Here is a 12,500-nt window from a genome sequence, read left to right as displayed (position 1 = left end):
ATGAATCATTTTCTTAGACAAGTTAATTGACTCGAGGCTACCAGGAAAGCTGTAGCCTAAGTCAGCATGGCCAATAGGAACCTTCTACAAGCTTTGGGATTTGAAAACGTCTGTTTTTAAATGTTAAAAGTAATTTAAAATAATACAAATTACAGGCTGGGGTTTAGGGTTTACCGCCATGGGCGGAACTGGCAGATGTTCCCTTAGGCATCATGAACGCGTCACAGCATTCTCAGGTATACATATGCAGCATTAAAGGGATAGTTCACCCAAAAATGAAAATCCAGTCATCATTTACTCGCCCTCAAGTTGTTCCAAACCTGTATGAATATCATTAGTCTCTGCTGAACACAAAAGAATATATTTTTAAGGAATGTTGGTAACCAAATAGTTAATGGACCCCATTGACATCTATAAATACTATGGAAGTCAATGGGGTTCATCAACTGTTTGGTAACCGACATTCTTCAAAATATCTTTGTTTGTGTTCAGCAGAGTAATGAAATTCATACAGGTTTGGAACAACTTGAGGGCGAGTAAATGATGACTGAATTTTCATTTTTGGGTGAACTATCCCTTTAACGCACGTAGGTGATTTTGAATGAATGCTTAATGTACAGTACCAGTCAAAAGTTTGGAAACACTACTATTTTTAATGCTTTTGAAAGAAGTCTCTTATGCTCATCAAGCCTGCAGTTAAAAAAAAAAAAAAAAAAAAAAAAAAAAAAACAGTAATATTATGAAATATTATTACAATTTAAAATAATGGTTCTCTTTTTTAATATACTTTAAAATGTAATTTATTTTTGTGATGCAAAGCTGAATTTTCATCAGCAAGTACTCCAGTCTTTGGTGTCTTATGATCCTTCAGAAATCATTCTAATATGATGATTTGACTGGTACTGTAGATATACAATGGTTACATAATGTGAAAACTAATCCTGCTATTGATGTCTTTGTAAGACTGCCGACCCTATAGAACACTGGCAAGGGCAAACAAATGTCCGACGAATGTCGAACCTAAACCTAACTGTCCCGCGCTCAACCATCGGGAGTGCATTTCAGGCATTAGTAGCCTAATCGCTGGCGTTCAGCGGGAGGAAGGGCTCTGTCTGCAAGCGTGAGCTGGTGTAGATGCACTCAAATCAGACAGGAGAGCCGTGACTGAGAACATAACGTCGGGAAGCGTGTTTGCCAACCATCAATACCCTACCATCGCGCTATCATTGATATTAATTAATCTATTTATTTAGTAATTTATCTGAGGTGCCGGAACACAGTTCCGGCCCACTTTAACCCCTGTATATATGTATGTATGTATGTGTGTATAATAAATCATTACCAAATGACTGTAATATTACTGATGTGAAGTTGAGATTAGTCAGTTGTCAGGACGGTGAGGGAGTTTTGATGCTCAGACTCAGACACCGGAAGCAGTAAAAGTCGGACCGGAAGTGGAGAGAATGACCCAAGTGTTGACCGTGACGGTCAGTGAAGGAACGAGTCACGACTCACTGTCATAAACAAGCACGGCTTTATGCTGACAGAGTACTTGATTAATATAATAGAATATCATTATACATATCAGAGCACCACTAATTAAAAATACTTAGTGTACATTGTGTGAGAGAGTGTCTGTGTGTGTGAGAGAGAGTGTGTGTGTGTTTGAGAGAGAGAGAATGTGTTTGTGTGTGTGTGTGTGTGTGTGTGTGTGTGTGTGTGTGTGTTTGAGAGAGAGAGTGTATGTGTGAGTGTGTTTGAGAGAGAAAGAGTGTGTGTGTGTGTGTGTGTGTGTGTGTGTGAGAGAGAGAGAGAGAGTGTGTGTGTTTGAGAGAGAGAGAGTGTATGTGTGTTTGAGAGAGAAAGAGAGTGTGTGTGTGAGAGAGAGAGAGAGAGAGTGAGTTAGTGTGTGTGTTTGAGAGAGAGAGAGAGAGAGTGTGTTTGTGTGTATGTGTGTGTGTGTGTGTGTGTGTGTGTGAGATCATTGACCTCAGAGATGAGAGTCAGCAGAAACACACAATGCTCTTCGGCTGCTGTTCCTGCTCTTCACACACATATCCGTTACAGATGTGAGACATCATGACCTGCAGCCATGAGGAAACACTATTGTTCACACACACACACACACACACACACACACACACACACACACACACACACACACACACACACACACGAGTCTGAGGAACGCCATCAGATGAGCGGGAAATCACAACACAAGAACAATATCTGCAATTATTATTAAGACTTTCATGACTGGCGCTCTATTGTTCTGTCAACCCAATGTTCCCCTGATGCATTTAAGAGGAATTACATAATGGATAATCTAATAATACTTTAGAGAATTAGCAGTACAACGATTGTTTTTCTACATCTAAAGACTTATTTATGAAAGATAACCCAGTTGAGTTGTTCATAGAAACTAAGATTATGGCGAATAAACTTTGACTTTGGCGACACCAAGTGGACAAAACAAGCGCTGCACATATAACATTATATTAAATTAATAACATTTGTTAAATTATTTATTTTCCTATTCAAATGTATAGGTAGTGTGTAAGCCATTGTAAAAGGGAAAATATTATTATTATTATTTTTTGATGGAAAAAATATTTAACAGCCAAAGATAATCTTATATAGGTTCCACAAAGACATGTATATGTGACAAATAAAAATCACGTCCTTATGCTTTTAAGTTCTTGAAATCAATGTGCTGATCTGAAGAATAAGAAGAAATTTTTTTTACATCTCGAAAACCTGAAATATCAACAGGGGACTTTTTAAAGGCATCATGCAACTCGACTGAAAGTATGTTTGCATAGAATAGCGAATGAAACACGATCAAAACTGAATTTATAAAAGATTATTTTATAATAAAGCGCATCTGTGAGGAACAGATTCACACAACTGGTCTTTCATAAAGCATAGTCAAAACACAGGAAAACACCTGAGGACATTTGACACAAAATTGTGCAAAGTGTTTTGATTTCAGGAAAACGGATGCAATACAAAATAGCGTTTCATAATTTCATAATAAAATCTGTTTGGATATAAACACGCAGGCAGAGACACATCATCACAAACAGGCATAAATGCATATTCTCTTAAATTCATTAGTAATATTAATTCAATGCAAATAGTAATTCTGCTAAATTCATCATTGTACAGCAAAGCAGGAAAAATGCATATTTTCTTCATATATGCTCAGAGATTTGCAATATTTAATTAATGCATAATATTCTCAGTTGATCCTGATATTCAGATGCAGCATTAGACTTCATGTAAACAGCACAGAGAAACACTCATGATAATATGAGATTAAGCTCTATAGTGACGTTGATCTATTTACTGTATGACATTTGTTTTGTATGGAAACAGAAACCCGGGGGTCAAAGGTCAGGTGGTTCACGTCAGATGTACAGTTCGCTGCCGAAAAGCTTTTTCTCCAATAACAGTCTTTCAAAAGAAGCAGATTATGAAATCACACATATTTCAATATATTACAGTAGATCTTTAACCAGTGGATGTTTTGGACACTGAGTCTGAAATTTTCGTATGCGTTATATATATATATATATATTTTTTTTTTATATATTTATATTTTACCTGTAGAACATAATTGTATAGAATAAATAAAAATAAAAATATCATAAGTATAATACTGCATTATATTTAAATACACTATTATTTCTAATTATGCTGCACTGGCAAGTATTTATTCATCCATTTAATCTAAAAAAATACTTTTATTATCATATTCTCCACATATACATACATATTTTCTTTTTCTTAATTATGCTCTACTGGTAAATATTCATTCATTTAAAAAAATATTTAAAATGTATTTATAATTGTCTATTTTTTTATTTTATATTTTATTATTTTGTATTATTTATATATTCTATTTAAATATATATTTGTTTTCTTTATAATATATATATATATATATATATATATAATTTATAATTAAAACAAATATATAAATATTATAACATAAGTAAGTGATTTGTTGCCTATAACAAGCTGAATGATGTGCCGATGGGGTCAGGAGAACGATCTGGTTTCTGATTGGATGAACCTGATGTTTCTGACACCAATGGAAGATCTGCTCGTTTAATCAACAAATCACTCCATTTTGATTTATATTCCCAGAAAACAAGACATAATGTCATATAGTAAATGCATTAAGAATTTTTAGATATTTGGACTGGAAACAAGACAAAAATACTGAGTAAGAAAAGTATTTTTGCAGTGTGTGTATCAGTGAAGCTCACAGCGCCACCTGGTGTGTGTGATGAGAAGTGCAGCTCTGAGCTCAGGCCAGAGTGATGAAGATCTCTCCTCTTCCTCTTCTCTTCCACTTTCTCTTCTCTTCCACTTTCTCTTCTCTTCCTCTCCACTGTATTCCTCTTCCTCTTCCTCTTTTCTTCCTCTCCTCTTCCACTTTTCTTCCTCTTCCTCTCCTCTTTTCTTCCTCTCCCTCTCCTCATCCTCTTTTCTTCCTCTTCCTCCTCCTCTCCTCTCCCCCTCCTCTTCCTCTCCTCTTCCTCTCCTCTTCCTCGTCCCCTCCTCTCCTCTTCCTCTCCTCTTCCTCCTCCTCCTCTCCTCTTCCCCTCCTCTTCCTCCTCTTCCTCTGCCCCTCCTCTTCCTCCTCCTCTCCTCTCCTCTTCCTCTTCCTCTCCCCCTCCTCTTCCTCTTCTTCCTCCTCTTCCTCTCCTCTTCCCCTCCTCTTCCTCTCCTTTTCCTCGTCCCCTCCTCTCCTCTTCCTCCTCCTCCTCCTCTCCTCTTCCTCCTCCTCCTCTCCTCTTCCTCTTCCTCTCCCCCTCCTCTCCTCTTCCTCTCCCTCTCCTCATCCTCTTTTCTTCCTCTTCCTCCTCCTCATCCTCTTTTCTTCCTCTTCCTCCTCCTCTTCCTCTCCTCTTCCCCTCCTCTTCCTCTCCTCTTCCTCGTCCCCTCCTCTCGTCTTCCTCTCCTCTTCCCCTCCTCTTCCTCTTCCTCTCCTCTTCCTCTTCCTCTCCCCCTCCTCTTCCTCCTCTTCCTCTCCCCCTCCTCTTCCTCTTCTTCCTCCTCTTCCTCTCCTCTTCCTCCTCCTCTCTTCCCCTCCTCTTCCTCTTCCTCTTCCTCCTCCTCTCCTCTTCCTCTTCCCCTCCTCTTCCTCGTCCCCTCCTCTTCCTCTTCCCCCTCCTCTTCCTCTTCCTCCTCCTCTGGTCTAGTTTACCCCGCAGCAGCTCGTCGTCTCTCTCTCCGGCTCCATCACGCTGTGAAGCTCAAGCCTGGGCTGGACGGGCATCTGGACGGCGAGTCTCACCAGCTCCCTGTGATGGACAGAATTACACAGCAATTTAATCGATTTTCTATAAGGGGGGGTATAATGCCCTTTTCGCAAGATGTAAAGTAAGTCTCTGATGTCCCCAGAGTGTGTGTGTGTGAAGTTTCAGCTCTAAATACCCCACAGATATTTTTATATAACATGTTCAAATTGTCACTTTTTGAGGGTGAGCAAAAACACACCGTTTTGTGCCTGTTCCTTTAAATGCAAATGAGCTGCTGCTCCCGGCACAGGGGGCGGAGCTACAACAGCTTGCACTCACACACACATGCACGGAACATTTCAAAAACTTTCAGCCTTTTATGTTCAAACCGGAGTCAGACAAAGATGGAGAGACTCAAGAAGAAGTGACAACATGTAGAAGCAACAGGACATTTCTGAATGATTAGTTGATGAATTTATGAAGCTGATGTGTAGTTATCTTCTAGTCATTGATTAGCATATTCTGTCTTGATAATCTATAAATCGTGTTCAGGGGGCGGGCTTATGTAAATTCTAGGGTTCATGATGTCACTAACCCGGGAGGAATGTGGTGTAGTCTCTACCAGCCGTTTGTTGTAGTCCTTAAAAAGCGATTTCTTTAAAAGCAAATATCTCCCTTTGCTTTGAACTTTGAGCGCTGTAACTTTGCAGATGTTGTTTATGCTCAAACAGCAACATTACACACTAACTAAAGTTAGAGAAGTCTAATCATAATCAACCGCCCCTTTAACATTTGCAGTCAGTCTTTCACACACTCACTTCGCCACAGTGGTGAAGGCCTCGTCCACGTTGAGGCCGGTCTTGGCACTGGTCTCCAGGAAAATGACGCCGTACTCCTGAGAACAGAAATCACGTGTGAACCGAAGAGGACCAGCTTTACTCGACAAAAGAGCAATTCTTAGATTAAATTGATAATGTTTCCCAGTAGATCATATTTAGAAAAACAGGTGTATATAAAATAAAGGTATGTATATATTATAATGATTTATGGTATGATTTAATTGATTATAATTAATTAAATTAATGAATATTTAGCAAGAAATAATTTATAATTAAAACGTATAAAAATATATAAATAATATAAAAATGTTTAAATAAAACATATAAATAATACAAAATAATAAAATATTTAAAAATATATATAAATAGACAATTATAAATACATTTTAAATATTTTTTAAATGAATGAATATTTACCGGTAGAGCATAATTAAGAAAAAAATATATGTATGTATATGTGGAGAATATGATAATAAAAGTATTTTTTTAGATTAAATGGATGAATAAATACTTGCCAGTGCAGCATAATTAGAAATAATATTGTATTTAAATATAATGCAATATTATACTTATTTATAATATTTACATTTTTATTTATTCTATACAATTATGTTCTACAGGTAAAATATAAATATATAAATAATACATATAATTATACTGAATTATAAATAAAATAATAATAATAATAATAATAATTATATATATATTATATAATATATATATATATATTTTTTAAATATAAATTAAGAAAAAAAAGACAAGAATATATATATATAGTAAATAAATAAATAAATAAATAATGTAAATCATGCAAATTATTAAATGAATGAATATTTCAATATATTCCATCACTGGATTAGACTGAGACTCACTCTGGCGAGCTTCTCTCCATCCTCGCGTCGGATCACTCTCCCACTGCTCATGTCTGACTGAACACACACACACACACACACACACACACACGTACAGTTACAGTTATCATTCATAATCATGCGCTCGAGCTCAAACTCCTCTTACCTTGTTTCCGAGCAACATGATGACGACATCATCCTGAGCGTATTCATGGATCTCAGTAAGCCACGCCTACAACACAACACCCAACCAATCAGAAGCCTCTAAAACACACATACAAACACACACACTCTGGAGTCTGCAACCCTCAGGAGGGTGAAACTAATTATTATTAATATTATTATTATTATTATTTGTGCATGCTGGAGTGTAAAGTGGAGCTCCTACCCGTGTGTTATCAAAGGAGGATTTGCTGGTGATGTCATAGAGGAGGAGCAGCGCTGAGAGACCAATCATCATGATTACAGTATGAACACAGTCTCCTACAGAACACACACACACACACACACACACACAGACACGCACACTCACTCTCGCTCACACACACACACACACACACACACACACACACACACACACACACACACACACAGACAGACACAGACAGACACACACTCACTCACTCACTCACTCACTCACTCACTCTCACACTCTCTCTCACTCACTCACTCACTCACTCTCTCTCTCTCTCTCTCTCTCTGTGCGCATGTGCGGGCGTTTGTTGAGTGGAGTGAGTGGTGTGGTGAGTGTGTGGTTTTTTTTGTGCCCGCTGTGGCTTTAAAAATACTTTTTTCTCCCCCTTTTTTGTGTTTTTTGTTTTGTTTGTTTTGTTTGTTTTTGTTGTTTGTTGTGATTAGCAGAGAAACCTAACTGAGCGCCTGCCTAAACCAGTCTTCGTACTGGGAAGCATGGCGACTCAAGGAGTTAATGTTCTCGATTCACTCACGCGGCGCCACGGTGTGAAGGTGGTGGCTGCGGGGAGTGTGGAGGAGTGTAGTGTGGCGGTCGGTGATGTAGTGGGTCATGAATGTGTGTTAGCGGCGTCCAAAATGAATAATTCAATTGTACTGTTCTTAAATACTGTAGAGAAAGCGAATGAAGTCGTTGGAAAGGGAATAAACATACGTGGTTTATTTACTCCAGTATTACCTCTTTCTACTCCCGCTAAAAAAGTCACCATTTCAAATGTACCCCCCTTTATTAAAGATGAGATGTTGATGAAGGAATTGTCACGCTTTGGCAAACTGATTGCTCCTATAAAAAAGATCGCTATAGGATGTAAATCGGGGTTAGTGAAACATGTTGTGTCGTTCAGGCGTTTCACGTACATGATTCTGAACGGAAATAGAACTGATCTTGACGTAAATTTTAAATTTAAAGTGGATGATTTTGATTACACCGTTTTTGTAACTACAGACACGATGAGGTGTTTTGGTTGCGGAAAGTCTGGTCACTTGATCCGCGGGTGTCCGGAAAACAGCGCTCATCATAGTGGGCAGAATGATGGTGAAAAAGGTAACGCTGAGCAGAATGGAGACGGCGAAGTCGCCAGTACTTCCAATGCGCCGAATTCTAGTGGTCCAAAAATAGTGTCTGTAGAAAAAAATGTTGAATCTGAGTTAACTAGACAAAGCGTTGAAATTGATGAAAGAAACGCAAATAAATCCGAAATTGTAACCTGTGAGAGAGTTGAAAGCAACAGTAGTGATTGTGGAGAAGCTCTTGGTAACACACAAACGAGGTTAAATCAGTTTTCTGATACTGAGTCACAAGTGGAGAGTGTAATTCAAAATGAGGATACATTAATGGATATGGATCAGGTTGTTTTTAAAACACCTCTGAAGAGGAAAAAAATTGGCAAGAGCATGGTTTTGAAACAGGTTAGAAAGAATCAAGAAGAGAATAAAGTGGACAATGAAAGCAGTGAGAGTGAGTGCTCTGATTCTAGTGGCTCTGTTTGTTCTCAATCCAGTTGGTCATGTCTTGAATATGGAGTAGATGAGATCAAAAAATTCTTGAAAGTGACCAAAAATATGAGAGGAGTGAAAGTTGATGATTATTTTCCAGATCTCAGAAGACTTCTGGAAAATATTAAGTGTTTAATGAGTGAAGGAAGATTTGCAGATAAAGAAGTATATCGTTTAAAAAAAATCGTTACAAAAATTCAACTCCAATTGAATAATGATGATGAGATGGTTTAGTATTCATGCCCTTATTGGATGTATTGCTCTCTGTGCTGTAGTTTCTTTTTCATTTTTATTTATGAGTGACATTCGCATTGCGTCTTTAAATGTGAATGGGGCTAGAGATTGCAGAAAGAGAGCTCAGATATATGAAGTAGCGAAACAGAATAAAATTGATGTCCTGTTTCTACAGGAGACACATAGTGACGTGAACATTGCTGTTGAATGGGCTAAGGAATGGGGAGGTCTTCTTTTTCTGAGCCATAATACTTCACTCAGTGGAGGAGTTGCAGTTCTGTTTAATAAAAACTTTTCTCCCTCATCTTGTTCAGTAGAGGAGATTGTAAAAGGTAGATTGTTAAAGATAAAAGCTCAATTTGAAGATCATGTTTTTGTTTTCATTTGTGTATATGCACCAACCTCACAGATGGAAAGAATGTTGTTTTTAGATCAATTGAATACAGTAATAGAAAAATGTGATAATGAAGAATTTTTGGTTGTGGGAGGAGATTTTAATTGTGTCGAAAGAAATATAGATAGGAATCATGTAGAACCACATATGGCTTCACGCCGAAAACTGATACAAATGATAGAAGGGAATGAGCTTTGTGATGTATGGAGAAATTTTAATCATGATGTTAAACAATACACATGGACTCATGCTCGTGAAAATGTGTTGTCAATGGCACGATTAGATAGATTTTATGTTTTCAAACATCATCTTAGTTTTTTTGTAAATGGCTCAATTCTTCCAGTAGGTTTCTCTGATCATAGTTTGGTTGTGTGTAGAATGATTGTTAGTTCTGTTAAATTAAGTAGTTCTTATTGGCATTTTAATGTGACATTGTTGTCAGATTTACAGTTTAAAGATGTTTTTAGTTTTTTTTGGGAGTCTTTTAGAGAACAAAAAGATCAATTTCCCTCTTTACAGGAATGGTGGGACATTGGGAAAGTAAATATTAGGCAACTATGTCAACAATATACTCTAAATGTCACAAGAGTTTTAACTCAGTCTATAAAGAAGTTAGAAGAGGAAATTATAGAGATTCAAGTTTTAATTCAAGAAACAGGAAATCAAGACCATTTAGATTCTCTTTTCATGAAAAAATCAGCCTTGTCTGAATTCTATAAAAGAAAGGCACAAGGGGCATTGGTCAGATCACGTTTCCAGGATGTAGGGCAGATGGATGTTCCATCAAAGTTTTTTTTCGGATTAGAAAAAAAGAATGGTCAAAGACGGTATATTCAGAATTTAAGGTCTGAAGCTGGGGTTCTGTTATCAGACCCAGTCGAAATGAGGAAAAGAGCAGTAACATTTTATAAAAATCTTTATAGTTCTGATCATAGGATAGATCAAGATATTGATGGTTGTTTCTTTGAAGATCTGCCAAAATTATCAGAAAGTGCCAATGCAAAACTTAGTGAAGATATAACTTTAATTGAACTGTATGAAGCTCTCCAGAGTACGCAAAACGGGAAAGTTCCAGGGTTAGATGGGATTCCCTTTGAATTCTATAAAGCATACTGGAGCATTATAGGAGAAGACTTGCTTGCAGTTCTTAGTGATAGTTTGGTCTGTGGTTTTTTACCACTTAGTAGTCGGAGAGCAGTTCTTACACTCCTCCCAAAGAAAGGAGATTTGAGTGATATTAAAAATTGGAGACCTGTGTCTTTACTGTGTTCTGACTACAAAATTCTGTCTAAGGTATTGGCGATTAGATTAGGGAAAGTTTTAGATGATATAATTAGTCCTGACCAATCCTATTGTGTGCCTGGAAGATCTATATTTGATAATATTTTTTTAATCCGAGATTTGATGGATTTTTCAAAGATTTGTGGTGTTAATTTTGGCTTGATTTCCATTGATCAGGAAAAGGCATTTGACCGTGTAGAGCATGATTATTTATGGAAGACTCTAGATGCCTTTGGCTTTAATTTGGATTTCAAAGGCTATATTAAAGTATTATATAATGACATTGAGAGTATGTTGAAATTTAATGGTGGCTTGTGTTTTCCTTTTAAAGTTCAGCGTGGAGTGAGGCAAGGTTGTTCATTATCAGGTATGCTCTATACATTGGCAATAGAACCACTTTTGCAAAGATTGAGAAGGGTAATGAAAGGCCTCTCATTGAAGAGATGTGAAAGTACTTTTGTTTTATCAGCTTATGCTGATGATGTTGTTGTAATTGTAAAAGAGCAAAATGATGTGAACCTTTTAATGAAAACTTTGGATGATTTTGAAATGGTATCAGCTGCAAGAGTGAATTGGTCAAAAAGCGAAGCTATTTTGGTGGGAGAGCGGACAACAGTGCCCCCCAAACTCCCTGGTGGTCTGATATGGAAAAAAGATGGGTTAAAGTATTTGGGAGTTTATTTGGGGGACGAGTCTTTTCAATTAAAAAATTGGGAAGGGATGATAGAGAAAATAAAGGGCCGCTTGGATAAATGGAAGTGGATTAAGAAAATATTGTCCTATAGGGGTCGAACCCTTATTATTAATAACCTTGTTGCTTCATCTCTTTGGCATCGACTGACTTGTGTTGACCCACCACTACTCTTTCTTGCCAAGATACAATCGATGTTGATAGACTTCTTCTGGGATAAGATGCACTGGGTGATCCATAACATCTTGTACTTACCAACGGAAGAAGGTGGACAAGGACTTGTGCATCTACAAAGTAGGACAGCAACATTTCGTGCACAGTTTATACAACGTTTCCTGACAGGCCCAGAGTCTGTAAGTTGGAGACCAGTGGCAAGTGCTATTTTAAAAACTGCTGCAGGTATAACTTTGGACAAATCCTTATTTTTATTGGATCCAAAAACTTTAAATGTGGAGAAATTTCCAGTTTTTTATCGGAATCTTTTTAAAGTATGGAGTCTTTTTAAACTCCAAAGGATGAGCAATCCCACATCATTGTATTGGCTTTTGGAAGAGCCTTTGCTTTATGGTGCAAGACTGGACATTACTAATGCATCTGTGTCACTGACAGAAGCCTTTGTAAAGGCTAAAGTGGTGACTCTTCGTCAATTAATGAGTCTGGCAGGACCAGATTTTGTTGAAGTGGATGCGGTGGCTACACAATTGGGGTTTAGATCCACTCGAGTGGTTGAGAAACTATTACGGAAGTTACAGACTATCCTTACAGTGGAAGAGACCGATTTACTCAAGAAACATTGTGAGGGAGAAATTACTCCCAATGATAAAGATTTTTTTCCAAGGTTGATGGTTTCACCTAATTTAGAGGAGGAAGGTGGAATTTTTCTGGAAGTAGAAAAAGTAGTGGTCATGGACTTTGAAGAAGTGAATGGCAAGAAATTGTATAAGTCATGTGTGAAATGTTTTAATAAAAAAGCATTAAATGGAAAAACTG

General features: G+C 37.4%; 1 protein-coding gene across 1 annotated transcript in view; it reads right to left on the bottom strand.

Moving 5' to 3' along the window:
* Positions 1-5,084: 5,084 nt before the first annotated feature.
* LOC311305835 (ras-related protein Rab-37) overlaps positions 5,085-12,500 on the bottom strand; it is a 12,310-nt gene continuing 4,894 nt past the window's right edge. The window contains exons 5-9 of the mRNA XM_084433767.1: positions 7,331-7,384; positions 7,109-7,174; positions 6,964-7,020; positions 6,071-6,147; positions 5,085-5,315 (exon numbers count right to left, since the gene is read on the bottom strand). Of these exons, the coding sequence (XP_084289893.1) occupies positions 5,210-5,315; positions 6,071-6,147; positions 6,964-7,020; positions 7,109-7,174; positions 7,331-7,384 (360 nt within the window). The 3' untranslated portion in view covers positions 5,085-5,209. The remainder of the gene's footprint in view (positions 5,316-6,070; positions 6,148-6,963; positions 7,021-7,108; positions 7,175-7,330; positions 7,385-12,500) is intronic.

Source organism: Rutilus rutilus (genome assembly GCF_951802725.1).
Source record: "Rutilus rutilus genome assembly, chromosome: 16".
Lineage (NCBI taxonomy): Eukaryota > Metazoa > Chordata > Actinopteri > Cypriniformes > Leuciscidae > Rutilus > Rutilus rutilus.
This window is presented reverse-complemented; position numbering and strand designations above follow the sequence as displayed.